This window comes from Sylvia atricapilla, chromosome 8 (genome assembly GCF_009819655.1).
Source record: "Sylvia atricapilla isolate bSylAtr1 chromosome 8, bSylAtr1.pri, whole genome shotgun sequence".
NCBI classification, from domain to species: domain Eukaryota; kingdom Metazoa; phylum Chordata; class Aves; order Passeriformes; family Sylviidae; genus Sylvia; species Sylvia atricapilla.
In genome coordinates, this window is record NC_089147.1 from 12,012,559 (window position 1) to 12,029,449 (window position 16,891).

General features: G+C 36.2%; 1 protein-coding gene across 1 annotated transcript in view; it reads left to right on the plus strand.

Moving 5' to 3' along the window:
• Nucleotides 1-16,891, plus strand: part of CFAP43 (cilia and flagella associated protein 43) — a 44,420-nt gene that overhangs the window by 18,186 nt on the left and 9,343 nt on the right. Inside the window, exons 11-29 of the mRNA XM_066324442.1 lie at nt 248-364; nt 1,470-1,550; nt 2,362-2,510; nt 3,536-3,639; nt 4,614-4,754; nt 5,532-5,701; nt 6,447-6,599; nt 7,061-7,191; nt 7,878-8,028; nt 8,626-8,694; nt 9,439-9,516; nt 9,978-10,103; nt 10,531-10,635; nt 11,295-11,411; nt 12,032-12,238; nt 13,190-13,396; nt 14,539-14,628; nt 15,386-15,463; nt 16,229-16,354. Of these exons, the coding sequence (XP_066180539.1) occupies nt 248-364; nt 1,470-1,550; nt 2,362-2,510; nt 3,536-3,639; nt 4,614-4,754; nt 5,532-5,701; nt 6,447-6,599; nt 7,061-7,191; nt 7,878-8,028; nt 8,626-8,694; nt 9,439-9,516; nt 9,978-10,103; nt 10,531-10,635; nt 11,295-11,411; nt 12,032-12,238; nt 13,190-13,396; nt 14,539-14,628; nt 15,386-15,463; nt 16,229-16,354 (2,400 nt within the window). The remainder of the gene's footprint in view (nt 1-247; nt 365-1,469; nt 1,551-2,361; nt 2,511-3,535; nt 3,640-4,613; nt 4,755-5,531; nt 5,702-6,446; nt 6,600-7,060; nt 7,192-7,877; nt 8,029-8,625; nt 8,695-9,438; nt 9,517-9,977; nt 10,104-10,530; nt 10,636-11,294; nt 11,412-12,031; nt 12,239-13,189; nt 13,397-14,538; nt 14,629-15,385; nt 15,464-16,228; nt 16,355-16,891) is intronic.

Below are 16,891 nucleotides of genomic sequence, written 5' to 3' on the forward strand. Positions count from 1 at the left end.
AAAACTTCTTGAAAATATGGTTAGCTGGAGCGCTCTGAAAGGAACTAACATCATCTTCAGCCAGTGCAAATTCAAATAATCCTCTAAACTCAGATGAATCCTACTGGGCACTTTTTACCTCAGGTTAGAGTCAAATATAAAAGTTCAAAGAGTGAGGCTCAGAAAGATGTGAGGAGGTTAAGTCTTTGAAAGCTTCTAATGAAAAGTTTGATAGTCCAGTGATGGATTATTTCTCTTTCTTTGTCAGGGAGCAGTGTATAGTTACAGACCTGCCCACAGTGGAGAAGCTGTCAAACTCTTGGATACATCCAGCAGTTGTTTTCTGGCAGCTGATTTTCTTACTCCAGGGAACAACTACTGTGTGGTAAGAACTTGTATTATTTCTCATATAGAATAGTGGTTCTTTTCAGGTAACCAATATGCTGCTTAGGCACAAAATGAAAAGCCTTGCAGAAATCAGGATTGATCTGATATTTGTTACAGTTGTGTAACTTCTCATTAAGGAAATAAATGACATTCATTCAGCTGTAGTCTATAAAAGGGTCAGAACTTCCCTTGGAATGCAGGTTGGATAATTTATGTTGGATTGGTTCTGCTGCTGATTTGTGTGACTTAGATTGTTCAGGAAGATAGCTGGGAAAAAGATGGATTCAGTTCAGAGAATTGATGTCGTCCAACAATTGCTACTGGTCTTTTCAGCCTTCTGCACAGATTGGAACATCCTGAGAGATACATCTGTGCTGGGTGCAGGGACAAAGAAGGCCCTACTCATGGGCCTTCCATTCTTAGGAATTCCTTGCTTTTCATTGTTTTTTACTCCTGCAAGACATATATTTTAGCCACCAGTTCATTTACAGGCCATGAATTCTCCAGGTAGCCAGCCTAGAAAACCTGGGGTTGTAGTCTATTAAGTTGTCTGAATCTCTTTGATCACCATTAGCATGGGAATGCTAAATTTTAACTGACTGTATATGAGTAGTGTGAAGGTTGAGTGATCCCTAGCCTTACTTCTTGTAAGCTTTACTTCTTGTAATTGTGTAATTACAAAATTACCTGGATATAGGAAAAACTCAATTATTGTTTTGATCTCCATCATTTTTTCATATGAGAAAACAAGATCTCTCCTCAAGGTCTTTCTTATGCAAATAAAATTATAAGCAGGTTGTTCTATTGCTGGCAGAATGGCAGGAGTGCTAATATTGATCAAGCTAACAAAAATTGCCTAAATTGTCTCATTCTGCTTAAAGCTACAGAAATGCACAAAAATTATTAAAAGTATTCCTTAAGCAGGTGTACCTTGCAGCATCTGGATTTAATGAAAAGCTAAATAATCCCAAGTGAAACTACTAACCCTTAATCTGCTATGCTCAGTGATTATTTGAATCTATATTCTATAGGAGATCACTAATCACTTCCAGACTATTTGGTTATTTCATCCTCTTCTGACTCTGTTTTTCTCTGTTCAACAGTCTGTAACAGTTTCAGGTGAAGTACAAGTTTGGTCCTTGGAAGATGGAACTTTCCTCAGCAAGTTAAACCTTGGTATTGAGGTACATGTAATCAGGAGCTTATATCATGACTGATACTTAAAATTTTCTATATTTTTCAATTGACAGCATAATATTCCACAGATTTGGATCAATCAGTGCTGAGGAACGCTCAGTAGTGTCTTTGAGCAGCCCATGGATGAGATTTAAAGATTATCTTTCAGAATGTTCCCTGGAGCTAATCCTGTCATGTGTTTATCTTGACTACAAAGCAGAGGAAACATTTCAGCCAGATGTCCTCATGATGCATCTTTAAGTATAACTTTGTAAAAAATATTTAAATTTTTATGGTATTCCTTTTTTTTTAATGAGTAACAGAAAAGTTTCAAAAGTATAAAAGCTAAATGCTTTGACTGATAATGAAAAACAGGTTTTAAGAATTGAATTGATAAGTGTTTCAAACTGTTAATGCTTTGTCCTGATTTAAGATGCATTCAAACCCTGAAATCTGGGGGTTTGAATGCATCTTAAAAAACAGTAGAGAAAAAAAATCCCTTGCTATAACAGCTGTACACACCACAATGCACTCACTGTTTTATTTAGGTGAAACTTCTTTCATTTAAAATCTGGAGAGTGGATATAATGGTTGTTTTTTCTCTGAAAAGAACAGAATTAATTTTTGATGTGAAGCTACAAAGCATAGATATGTCTCTAAATATTTACTTGGTTAAAAACATGTTTTTTAAATAAACCACTTGGGGTTTCTTCTTCAAATTTTAGGGATTTTTAAACAGCAAAGGAAATTGCATCCTAACAAGTACCATCATATATAAAAATATGTTGAACTGTTAAGTATCTTCTACTTCTCAACTAGGCAACTTCTATGGCTTGCTGTCCCTCCTCCAACAGTGTTGCTGTAGGGACCCAAGTAGGGCAAATCTGTTTCCTTGATGTTACCAAAGCTGAAGCTCCACGGGTTGTTCACAGAACTTTCCTTTCCAAACTTCCAGTGCTGTCTTTGCAGTAAGTATGTAGTAGGGTAGAGATAGTGTAAATTTATTGCTTGAGTAATGATATTAGTTGAAAAAAAAAATTGACTTTTTTATTCTACAGATAAAAAATTGAACTATTTTAACGGCATTTACATTTTTTCAACATTTTCTGAATTGCTTGCAAAAGGTAGTAGCAGGATTTACATGAGAGAAATGTAAAAAAATCTGTATTTTTAAAAGGTTTAGCTGAACACAGAAGGTGTTGGTGCATAAGATCATTTCTGAAAAATCACCATATACTGTAATTATACACAATTCCATGTATCTGACTTTAGACTTTAAATTAAATATCTGACTTTAAATTTATATTCTCACTGAATATAAATTTAAGGTTTTGTGAAGTTAAGTTTAAGCCTTTTGGTCATCTCTTTCTATATGGTGGATTTTTGTTAGCATTGCTAATTATACATTTACTTAAAGTTCTGGAGAGTAGCAGTCCTCTTGTAATTAGCTCTAGTGATCTAAAAGGCTCTTTTTCTTTGGTTAGGGCTTTTTGTTGGTTGAGTTTCTCCCCCCTCCTAATTATTGAAAAATCTGAGAGTATTTTACTCTATTTTTCATAAGATAGAATATATTTTGAACTGTTAAACTTTAATATAAATATGCCTGCCATTTGAGACTTAGATGTATCCCTTTTCATAGCTCCCTAAAACAGAACTTTAAAAATAGTTATAGAGAGCAACTTATTCAAAATTAAATTAAATGTGTGTTTTCAAAATAATATCAAGATCTGTGTAATAGTTTTATTTCTAAAATAGTGAATGTAAAAGAAATTCTGACTTAACAATACAGACTGCTGTGGAGTATGATCAGCTTTAGATTGACCACCCACTCAGTTAGGAACTGCACTTATAGCACTGGGCTTTATATCTGGCCCTAAACCTGTAAACCCAGATGCTGAAATTTATGTTTATGCACTCAGTGAAGTCAGCAATTTATGGGTCTTTTTGTTGACTGTGTTCAATTGATTTCTACTTGGATTTGCATTTCACCTAGTTATGATCAGAGTGGCCAGTTCCTCATTGCAAGAGCTACAGAAGGACACATCTTTATTCTAGATGCTCGTCCCTCAAAATTATTCCAAGTTCTGGGATATATAGGTAACAAGATGTAACATTTATTACATTTTCTTTTTTCTATTTTCTGCATTATAACTGTATTTGTCAGTCAGGCTAAGCCATTCACCTTCATTCTACTTACTTTCTTGGAGGACTGAACATATTCTTCCCACTTATTTTGTAAGGCCCAGAGTTCCTTTTGGGTTTTGTTTCCCTTTGTAATTTTAGTTAGCAAATGTACCAATATTGTCTTCCTTTCAGAGTATGTATAAATCACAGGGAGAAGAATTGATTAGATGAAAAACTGATTGCAGTTCCAGCACTAAAGTAATAGTTGTCGCAAAGAGCTAAAGAACTTTGTGAGAATTTAGACTAAAAAACTGTAGGTTATAATATTTGTGTGTAATCTCCTGTTTCAAATTTCTACCACAGACATCTTTAGCATGGGAACTGCTGAAATTTTCAGCTTTGCTGGTTGATAGTGAGGAATAAAACATGATGAATTTTAAGTCACAAAAAAATTTGAAATTAGTGAATTTCTTTTTCCAAAAGCATTGTTCTTTAAGATCATATCTGTGTTCTAGATATTCACCATAATTTTAAGTATAAAGGAAATTATATTTTATCTTTTTAATTTTATCTTTTAAATTGTTTTAACAAACAGAATTATATCTCCTTAAATAATTCTGTAATTTCCCTGATTGTATTATAATTGCATGTAAGGTTTGTTAGAGGAGGGGTTTTCTGTGGTTCATCTGGCCTTTATCAGCACACAGCCTCAAAATTGTTACAATTCAAGCTGAAGGTAAATTCAGATTTGACTATTTAATGTAAAAATAATGTGCTGGTGCCTGGGGATTCCCAGCACCCGGTGCCTCAAGGGCAGTTGAGTGCATGCAGCACTCCTGAGCTGTGTTCCCAACAGGAATCTCCTTTTGTGTCACTGAATATTTTAGTAAAACCAATGTTACTATGCTGCAGTAACAGTTTCCATTGATGTTCATTACCTGCTTCAGTACTGGCAGATGAAGTGCTCCATCTTTCTGTACTTTCTGACTTAAAGAATGACTTAGTTGAAGTGATGGTTCTTCTTAATGGAGCAAAGGTCCAACAAGCAAGACTGGAAATTTTTCATCTATCTTCAGCAATCATAACAGGTAAAAATTGAAATATATAACATTTTCTAGGGCAATAAGCCTAGCGTCAGATTTTCAAGTTATTTACATTTAATTTTTAAAAGGCTGTAGATTTTAAAAACTTTTCAAAAAGTAGTTTTGTAGTTTTCAACAAAGTTAGTATTTTCTTTAAATACTCACTAATGTTGGACTTATTTTGTGCCTATTTTTAGCTCTATAAAATGGGGCTTTATTTTCAAAGCTGCTGAAGATCTACATTTATTGTCTTCATTTCAGTTTTGTATAAGGTGCCTTGTCAGTCTTAGTTTCAGGTGTCCCTTTAAAGCTCAAAGTAGGGAACTAGAAAGAATAAAATGCCCTTTTGAAGATGTGAACTGCAGTGTTTTAACCAATACCACCCAGGCTGTGTGTTTCTCATGGCAGAGATTCCCAAAACAAATTCTAGATGAAGGCAATGGTGACATGAGCCTGCATGCAAACTAATTAGCACTGTTGACGTGATACTCAAGAAGCAGATTAAACTTAGAATATGTAAATAGTCACATCACTGTGGTTAAACTGTTTCTAGTACTTCCATAGAGCCAGCAGAGCTATTGCTTTGCTTCACTGCAGTGTGCTGCATCAGCACAACTCACTGAGTTGGTGTTAAACCTGAGTATCTTAATTTCCAGTCTCTTCCCTGAAAACTCACATCATGCTCACTCCTTGCTGAGGATCATTTTTATAATTACATTATAGACAAAGCACCTGTATTAATGGTAGTCATGCCTCTTCCTCTTTCTTCTGTCAATCTTTTAGATAATGATAAGTATGTGAATGAACAAGGAATATTTAATGCTAGTGACCTGAAAAAGGAGCAATATGATCTGGATTACACTTTGAGCTCAGCAGTCAGACTGAAGGATAACACTGTGTATGGCTACTGCACCTGTGCACCTTTCATCTGTAAATATCACATCTCTGAAGAGGTAATTCTCTGAAGTTGTATTATTTTGGGTGATGGTTAAATACCAGCAAAAACAAAAGGCTGCAGATGCAGATGAAGTTAATATATAGCAGGATATTATTTAAAGAAATCCTCTCTCCACTGAAAATACCTATTCCATACATACTTATTAACTTTCAGTATCCTACCACTTGCTCAGAAACCTGGCAAGAATAATGTCCTTGTTCTATTATATTGGTTCTTAAAATCCACGGAGCTTGCAGGCACTTCACAAGTGGATTCTGTGCCTGGAGCTGTGGATTTGTGCAGTTTGCTGAGTAACCTGGACAGGCAGCTCCTGGGACTGAGCCAGTGTGAGCCCAGGACTAAGATGCAAACCCAGCCCGGCCTCACAGTGAAGCAGTGGGGGCTTCAGGAAGCCACTGTCATTCCCTGCTGAGGAGCTGAAGCTCTCTGCAGTTCATAGGTGTCACAAAGTTTAAGAGGCAAGACAGGTAAAAAGGTGAATTCTAAAGGTCAGCATTCCTCCTTGACATGTCCAATCCTTTCTGAGCCAGGAAATTCAGGCTGGAACATACTGAATCTGGAGCCTTTTGCAAAGATGAGAAGCAAACCAGCAGCACAGCAATGACACTACTTCCTCAGCTCAGTAATCCAACAACAGTTTAAACTGAAATACATTTGGGAACCCACAAACCTCTCATTAATTTTCTCCATATGGCATAGATATCATCTGAACTGCTGCTAACCTTTTGTTTGTTTGGCAGAGTAAGTTTGGATATCCATCAGTATTTTCACCTGAAGAGGAGATTCCTAGCAAACAGTTTGGATCAGGTTTGCTCTGTTTATCACCCAATGGCCAGTGGCTGGCAGCAGCAGCCAAGGATGGTGTTTTATTTATCTACAATACTTCTACTCTGGTAGGTGGGCATCTGGGCACAGGCTTTATTTGTTTTAAGTGACAGAAGTGTGAAAATTACTTTCTTTAACCGCAAACTTCCCCTCACTTGAATAGAAGGTGTTTGAAAAAAATGTATGTTGAAAATGAACTCACATAGCATTATACAAGACAATTGTTTTTATGATGAATGTGTATACAATCATACAAACCACTTACTTCTTTCTTCATTAAATCTTAGCATAGATCATTTTGCTACTGTTCTTACCTCCTGCAAAATCAATATGCTTCAAACTTGTCCCATGAGTAGTCAAACCTGTTAAGCTTAAAACCCCTAGTATTTTATGTACTTTGTATTGCCTTTTTAGATTGACTTTTAACTAAAAAAAAAAAAAAAGTTTTTAAAATTTAAATAATAAAAATAATTTTGCATATTGCATTATAAAAACATATTTGCTGATACTGCTTCTATGACTCCTCTAGGATATACTTGCTCAAAAGCATTGTCAGTCATATCAAGGAGGGGGAATCAGATCCGTGGTGTTCTCCCTGGATGGCAATTTCATCCTAGTTAACGGTGAAAATGATTGTGCCCTGGTGTGTCTGAAGTGGAAGTATGTATAAAGTGGCAGACTAATATTGATTGTGTCATTTATTGTATCCTGATAGATTAATTCTTGCATCTACTTGTGATTCTAGACTTCCTTTTTCTTAGTCTCAAAGTAAGGAGAAGAATTGGATAGAACTAAAATCATTCCTCTCATCTTTAGAGGCAACCTGGCCTCTCCAGCTCAGGAAAAGTCTTGTACTTAGGGTCTGATTGCAGCACAACACATAGGAATATCTTCTGAGAAGTATTACCTGATACTTATCCTTCTCAAATCAGCTCTGGAAAGGGCTCTCTGGGGATGTAAGGGATGTAATCTCCTGCAAAACTATTTCTACTCAGCGAAAAGGAGACATCCCAGTTTTAATGGGAATTCTGCTGTGGCTATAGAAAGCTCTCAGCAGACATTAGGAGTAAGAGACACTTAAAAGTACAGCTTTTCTGTGGGAAAATAGATGTTCAACCTGATGTATAGATTAAAGATGACTGTCAGGGCAGTATTTCTAATATGGGTAATCATCTTTCAGAATTTTTACTTCTTGGGAGAGTTAACTTAATTCTAGGACTCAAACAATAAAAAAATATTGAATAGGCATTCTTAAACACTTCATAATTATGTTGTAAAGAATATTTATTACTTTGTCCTTTTCCATAATATACAAAAACCACATCAGTTCCCTTTCTATTTACCAGGGAGATAAAGGAAACTGAAGTTGAGGAAGCTGCTCTTTACTGGCAATCTCTACTTGATATACTGAATAAGTCTACTTCAGATGAAAATTCTGTTTTAAAATCTATGGCAGAATGGAAGTCTGACCCAGAATCCACATCAAAATCACTTCCAGTAAAGAAATTTACAGTATTTTCTTTATTTTTATGGGGGGGAAAAGTTTGATCATTATAAAATTGTACGTGATAAAAATTGTCCTTAATACATCCATCCTTTTGTTAAAGTAGAAGAATGCCCCTGAGGATAGGCTGAATATGCTTAAATAGTGACAGTACTATCTAAGAAATGGAATATTTATGGGAAGATGACATTCACATCTTCAGTTTCACTTGGCTTCCTCAGCCACAGAAAACTCTGTGAAAGTCGATTTCTCCTCATGTGAAGTTATGTGTCCTTCCCAGTGTGATGTTACTGCTCTACATTGTGTGTTACTAGTTGTATGTTTTTCCATTGAAATCATTCAAAATAGTGATTACAGAGATTAGTCCAGTCAATCATTTGAGTCAAAAGGCTTTGCAGGATCAGATCTGGGGGCTGGTTAGGCAACAAAAATATAACACCTCTAATATGGTAGGGGTGGTGGTGTTTCTAGTGGGAATCCACTTCTTTCATTTCCATCTTTCTTTCACTCATTCTCTAAGTACCTGAGCCAGATGTTTATACCCTTAATATAAACATCAGGAGGCACCACTGAAATCTTTTCATGTACAGGTGACAGAAGAAGATGGAAACGTCACAAATACCGATGACATGACATGGATAGGCCAGAAAACACAGAAGGTACTTTCACAGAACAAGTATTAATCAAAGCCAGAGTCTTCAAAGGTCATTAGTCACTTGGGGTACCAAAGTATTTGCTGTAGAGAGATCAGCTTTCAAAAGCTTTGCTCACATTTGGCCCTTTCTTTAACCATTGTGATCTAGGACTTTTAGAAATTCTAGGCCAAGGTTATAAACACGTCAGGGAAGATGCCTACCACAATAGGAGCTCTGAAGACCAGAGGATGACCCCTACACAAGGAGTATTCAACAACAACAACAACAAAAGGGGGAAAAAAGCCTGAAAGATTCACTTATTTTAGAAACTTAAAACACTTTTTATACTAAATGTCAAATAGTTGTCAAGAAAATTATTACCAGAAACCAAGCAGGTTACTCAATGAAAAATGGAAACAATATTTTCAACAATGAGAAATCTGAGGATTAGAAAATTCTGGCAGTAGGCTTTATGCAGTTCAGTGTGTCTATAGGCATTGCAATTGTAATTACGATTTCCTTTAGTATTTTCTTTTTTTCAAGCACTATTGCCATACAACCAGTTTACAATGTGACCTGGCTGTAAAATCTGTTTTCTCTTGTGCAATTCTAAGAATCATCCTATTGAATTAGGGTTGTGTCTGTTTCAGTTATTAACCCCACTGGCATTTTATTTTCTGTACAGATAATGTTCCTTTAGATTACTTCAGATTTTTTTTTCTCTTGCCTTTTTTTTTGCCTTTCAACAATGCATTTGTTGTATGTCAGGTTATGAGAGAAGAGACGCAGAGGTTTGCTAGCCAGAAGGAAGAGGTGCAAATGGGAATTGAAAAGCTGCAGGAAACTGTGAGTTTCTTCCAAGGGTAATAGCTCAGCTTCCCAGTTTTGTTTACAAGAGCACTTCCTTTATGGCTGTGAGCTCTAGAGCTCAGTTACATTTTTGTCATAAGCTCTGAGAAGACAGGTATTAAAGAGATGTGTTTCTTCAGGGACCAATGCTGAAACTGCCAGGAGCTACTGTCTGCTTCTCAGTTTCCTTTGCTCCAAATGAGTATTTTGTACCACCCTTATACCTTGAGCTCTCTGTCCCCTCAGCAGGCTAATTTCTGCCTGCCTAACAACCTTCCATTACAGAAATTACTGTCCTCTCCTTTTTCTTCTGCTTCTTCCCATAAGGCAGTTAAAAGTGCAAGTAATTAAAATAATTTTCTCTGATATCAAGTTCTATAGTTTTAAAAGTAGGATTTCCTCTGTTCACATTCAAATGACTTTTTTTTCCTTATATTTAAAAAAATAAACAAAAACAGATTCAGAAAATGATGGATGAAAATGAGCAGGTGCCAGACATTGAGAAACTCGAGCACTGGGAGTTCAGCCTGGACTTAGAAGAACTGAAACAAGTGCAAGCAGAGGTTGAAGAAGATGTGGCCAGGGTATGGCAGAATGGGGGAACATTTTAAAACTATCAGTGGAAAGGAGAAAAATGAGTAAATAACAGAGGATTATCTCAAAGTTGCTGTTCACTGCTGAGAAGCAGAAAAATCAGAGAAGTATTTAAAGTCACTTTTTGAACAGGTGAAACTGCTGATGCAGACAAGACAAATTGGAGTATGATTTATGCCAGAAACTATAAATCTCACACTGTGGCCTTGAGCATGTTGCTTAAGTTCTAGAATGCTTTTCTTCTCATAGAAAATGATGCTTCCATTACTATGCAGATAGTTTTTGGAGAAGATAGTGGTGATAGTCTAAGATGATGAAATACTGGTAATTCATTTCATGTGCTAGTCTCAGTAACTCAAATTGTCCAAATCTTATTTGCACCACATCTTGTTATTTTCTCATGTTTTTTCTTCAAAGGTGAGGAAGGAGATTGAGTTGCAGACTTTATCCTACTGCTATTTGCAGGATTTAATCAAATATGATTACTGGGATGCCCTGTGTGTAAAAGAACGTGCAGTTAAGGTAACCTCTGCTTTCTAAGACATTTTCTGCAGTAATTTATGTATTCCTTAAGGATCAGAGACAAAATAACACATTTGTGGTTTGCTTATGGTGTGGGAAAAAACTTTACTTCTTCCCAAGGCTCGGGGAAATCCTTTGTTTTGTTAATTTTGTCTGGGCCTGGCGGATTTTCCACCTTCTAAGGTGGAAAATAGTGCTGATAAGCAAATAGGGAACTCTTTATTCCTTGATCTCAGACAATATATTTACACAGTATTGTTAAAAGGAGAAGAAAATACTATTTTTCTTTGTCTGCTACAGAGAGCATAAAGGCAAAATTTAACCTTGATTTTGCCTGTTTTAAACAGAAGGAGATGAGTCAAACTGATGATACTGGATTATCCCAAGAGTAGTGAAAGACCAAGTCATTTTACAAAAAAAAAAAACAAACAAACTAGTTCTGGTTTAATTCTGTGGATAAAGATGGATAAAGAGACCACACCATAGATTATTTTTTAAAACTGTGTTTAATACATTGTCTGTACTAACTGATCCTCAATTTTATTCCTGATTTTAAGCAGTTTTTAACTGTTTAGCATTCAGGTATTGAACAAATGAACTGATAGAAGTATTCTGAAGAATGTCTTACTTTGGGTTTTTTTATTTTAAATTTTGAGCAGTGCTTCCATATCGATTGTCAAGTGAGTAATTATCCACTGAAGGAACGCAGTAAAGAAGAGCTGGAAACTTTGAAGAAAGTTCTCCAGTTGAAGAAGACTGAGACAGCTGATCTTAAGGTACAGATCATGATCTGCTGAGCTGGCATCTTATCACTTCCTTATCTAGTTACATTCCTAAGGCCCATTCTCTTGCTGCAGAAGTTGGCTAAAAAATTTTAAAGCATAAATAAAGGTGAAATGTTATTAAAAAAACAGTATAAGCCTTAAATAAGCACAGAATAGCTGAGGTTAGCAGAGCTTTGGAAATTATCTAGTCCACCATTCCCACAGCATTTACTCAGGGCTGTCCAGTAAGGCTTGGATTATCTCCATGGTCTAAGAATCCATAAGCTCTCTGGGCTACCTTTTCTCATGTTTGACAACCCTCACAGGAAAAAGAACCCCCCAAACTTTCTCCTTCCTGAGGGTAAACAATTCCAATTCTTTCCATCTGTCCTCACATATAAAATGTTCAAAATCTTTACTGATACTAGTGGCCTATCATTGGACTTGCTTCAGTATTCCCAGTGTTATACTGGGGAACCTGCAAATGGACCCAATATTCCAGATACGATCATTTCAATTTGTATTATTTTGATCACTGAGCTTAACTGAAGAATATAACCTCTAGAGTTTTTTTCATCGTCTTCCAGTGGATGATGTACAAACTTAACACAGCTGCCATGTTTGACACACAGGCTCAGAAGCAAAATCTTGAAGTTGACTCTGAGACAGCTTTATCTGAGGAGGAAGGAGAGAGTTCAGCAGAAGTGGCTGATGGTGGTGCATCTCACTGCCTAAATGGAAGCCTGAGCTCTCAGTATGGTGGGGACACATCTATCCTGTACCACCAATGTGACTTGCACACCAGGGAGCAGAAACTCAATCAGACAATATTACTGAAGGTAATACCTTCTGAAATCTCTTACTGCAGTGACACTCTCATATCTGTTGGTTTTTACAGCAGTCACAGCCACTGTTAGATTTTGGACATACTGACACTAAACAATGGAGAGTCACACCAGTCCCTGAGTAACTGAGACAAAAGCTGATAAATGCACATAGTGTTGTGGATTTGCCAGCTTGGGTTGGAAGAACAAGACTTCATGAAATTGGTTATCCAGTTTCAGGGTATCTGTATCCTTTTCATGGTGCATTTTAGTAAAACAAAAAAAAATCTCACAGTAAGAGAGACATATGCTTTATCCTCTTTAAAGTTCTACTTTTCTTTGTTGAGATCAATTCTTTATGCTAAAAGAATAATTTATGCACTAAGAATACATGCTTTTTTAGATGATTATAAGGTCTGAGGTGTTCTTAAAAAGTCAGTTTCCAATGTATGTTTGTTTAATGGTCACATTTGACTTACATATGACAGAGAATCACATGGAAGCATATTGAAGCTGCAGGTTGCATCAGGAGAGTATATCTTTGCTCTGCCTCCCTGCTCCTGTGATTTACAATCTCTAGATTTACAGGTCACTGTGTTTTTTTTTCTTTGAAGCTCCTCCTTCTCTCAGCTGAAGAGGGCCAAAAAAAAGCAAATAGAGGACAGCCTAGTTTTTTGTCTAGCTTTGGCAGCAGCATGTTTCTTTCACACTCTTTCTTAAATGCCAAATGTGTAGGAGAAAATAAATAAAAAAAATTAGAGGAAAAAAAAAAAGAAAAAAGAGATCATCTGCCTAGGTCCATTTAACAAAGCTTGAACTCTACAGTTGTGATTTCCACCAAAAGGGTTTACCAGTTTATCTCCTGGTCAGACACACAAATACACATTCATGATTCTGATGGCTTGAGGAGTGGTATATAAACATGAATGGATGTGACCTGAACAGTACTGCTGTTTCCTTTTCCAGGACATCATTTACAAAGTGAAAACTGCTTTTAATGAGGAATTTGACATAGTTGTACAACAAAAGGAGCAAGAGATAGCACGAGTGAAAGAAAGAAACCTGAAGATCCAAGAAATCTTAGAACAGCTTGAACTTCCACTTGAAGTGTGGGAGCCAGTCCTTACAGATGATGAGATGCCGGAGCGAGCGCTCACCGTTCAGGATTCAGAGGTATCTGAAAAATGGACATTTGTATTTCACCCATTCACCAGCTCTCTAGCTCTTCTCATTTCCAGACATTGTGTCAGTACTGAAAAACCCTCAAGCAGATGTGTCTGTATAGTTAAAATCATCTTTTTGGCTCATTTTCTTCCCTTTCCTTTTTAGGGAGAAAAGCATTAATAAGTCAATCTGAAGCAAAAAAATGTATACAAACTTAATTTATTGCTGTTAGAAGTTTTCAAAATGCCCATAATTTACATAGAAGTTCTTTGTTCCTCACATTCAAACCAGACTTTCAGGAATTGCTTCCATAGTTTAGGGTTTCTTTGTTTTCTCTGAGTGCCATTTGCAAACAAAGTAGTTTTAAACTAAAAATCTAAGTGTTAGAATATACTTAGTAATGCACTTATAAATTCAATTAATTATTTACAAAGAAACACCATATTTCTTATGCAATATATTCCACTGATCTTATCTGCTCATGTGGTCAATCTTTTCCCATTTTTCTTTGCTCCCTCAGCAGTCCATGTAAGAAAAGTCATACACAAAATACAACTAATATCAACAAAACTGATGGCCATTTATATTTCAGGATATTTAAATGTTCAAAAGGAGAATTTTCATCTTCAGGAATATTGTCACAGAGCAGAGATACAGCAAGCATTGAGAATTTGTAATACAACATTGTAATGGTTTAACCCCAGTCAGCAACTCTGCACCACACAGCTGCTCACTCACTGCCCCATCTCACCAGGGTGAGAGAAACAATTGGAAGGGTAAAAGTGAAAAAACTTGTGGCTTGAGATTAGAATAGTTTCATAACTGAAACAAAATATAACAATAAGGACAGCAATTATTATAATAATGTAATTAATGCAATTAAAACATAATCATAAATGTAATTAAGAGGGAAATAATAGAAAGAGAAAGAAATAAAACCCAAGAAAAATAACTGATACAAATGAAAAACAATTGCTCACCACCAACATACCAATCCCCAGGCTGTGGGATGCACTGTACACCAGCTACTTGGAAGAAAATTAACTCCATCCCAGCCAAAATCAGGACCACTATTTTTCCAAAAGTTCTTAGTTCCTGTGATCACATTTGGAGGAAAGAACCCTGATACCAATTTAATTTTCTGCCTTCAGATTAAAGCTGAGAAATACATGACTCGAGAGGAGATAGAGCAAGCAGAAATGCTGGCTAGGCTGGAAATGGAAAGACGCCTTGCTGCTACGGTAATTAAAGTGTCCCTTTTACAGCCATTGTCTCTGTTCAGGCTTAAATAATAATTATTAAAATTAAATAATTATTTAATTAATACAGCACTGAAACATTCCAGTCATATAGTATGGGAGTATAAATTTAAACTGGTAGGTAATGATGATATGTGCCTTTCCCTTCATATTGTTGTTTACAATCAGAACTACATAGGTCAGCTAGGGGGAGAAACGATAGAGTGTTAGACTCACAGTTTTTAAACATGTGCTTAGGGACAATTTAAAATACCATATCAGGTGGCTGGGAACTAGATACATGTTCAAATTCATGCTACTCCTCAATCAAGAGCTTTGTGCTTGATATGTGTTTGTTGATTCAGCAGCCTCTGCTCTCCATGGTTCAGACTAGAAGGCTGTAGTGCTTTCCTCTGGCTTTAAAATGCATCTGTAAAAAACCTAAGATGGTTCTGCCCCCAAAACAGATGCACAATCACAACTTCCTTCATCACAGCTTGTTAGTTGGCCAGAAATAACCTATGCCTGTGTTATTTCAAAAACTGCCAAAATGGCAGTTTTAGTAAGTTACTTGGCATATGAGTATCTTTTTACCAGAAAAAACTGAAACTTTTGGCATGTTCCACACACATCCCCAAAAAGCATCAATCTGCTAGTGACACACTGAATAATCTAGAGGTGAACACTGTTACCACTCCCAAAGCTTGCAATTGCTATACTTCCTTTTTTACATTCAAGTATTTTTTGTGGTTCTTCCCAGGATGATGAAAGACCACGTGCTCTTGATGACATGATGGGTGGAGTGCTGGAAATCAGGAGGGAAGACATTTTGAAAATGGTGAGATGTGTTTCTGCCGTGCCCTTTAGAAAACCTGTGGACTCTTCTGGCTGCATGAAATTCAACCAGTAAATATCTCCAACCTCAGTGACAGAAGAAAGCTGGAGAACTGTAGAATTGCATTATGACCAGATGGACTCCATAAGAGAGCAAACACAAAAAAAGATTCTACTGCCTGTGTAGAATTACCTATCAACATCTGTTCCTATCACAGTGGAATACTGTAGGAACATCATCTATTTAATGTACATCTATCTAATACATTACCATTACAACAGCTATATTGCTGGGGGAAGGGTCAATCATCCATGGCTGTGATCTTACAGAAAAAACCTGTGTTTCATCTAACTCACCAAATATACAGCAGTACAGGAAGGAAGGGGTGTGAAGGAGTGCCACAGAAAAAGGGTAGGGCAGACCCAAGCACTCCTCTGAAATCAATCTGGTTTGGAAAATTGGGACTCTGCACAGAAGTTTACATTAGCATGGAGTTAGGTTTGAGGTTCTGAAACAGAAAATGTGGTGTATCTTGTACTGACAGTAGTATTTGAGTACCAAATTCTTGTATTTTACAAGTGAGTCCAGCACGGTATATATACACTAAAATTTCTGGTGCAAGTAACAGACCAGAGTAACAGAATATATGTGTTACTTTGGCTTACTAAGAAATACCTTTTGTTAAATTTAGTGCATGTGGTAGTTTGTTAGTGTGCTGATGTAGACTTAATATTGCTTTTTAAGCATATTTTGCTTCAATACTTCCAGGATATTCCTCCACCTTCTTTTCTATCAAGATCTGAGGATCTTTGGACTGAAGAAGAAAAGAAAATATTTGAAGAATATGAGAAAAAAGTCAAGCACCTGAATGAAGAAAAAGAAGAGTATAGACAGGTAGATTAAAATGAGGAAAAAATGAGGAAAAGTTGGGTTTGTTCACAGTGCTCATGACCAAAGCTTCCAATCTTTCTCAGAAGCAACTTCTAAAAATGAATAAAATACAAATAAATAGGATAAACTAAGAATAAATTATCATCAAAGATCATGTGACATAGTAAATAAACCCTACCTTAGAATTAGAAGTCTCCACTTACAACAATTACTGTGGGCAAAAACTTGTAAAAGTTGTGATATCCTAAGAAGGTAACTTTCCTTCACAAATCTACCAGTATTTCTAAAATGTTTTTTTCAGGTTCATTCCCAGAGTTGCTGATGCCATACACAAATAATACAATTATATTTATTCTTCAAATTGGTATTGGAACAACTTTGTTGCCTGGCAGAACTTTTTCCACACAAGTAATTTCTGTGGCCTTTTGGCTGAATTATACAGTTCCATATTGTGCATTCTCCATCATCTTATATATAGAGAGAGATATATATTAAGAGAGGCATCAGAAATTATTCATTCTTCCAGAGGTAATATTGCTG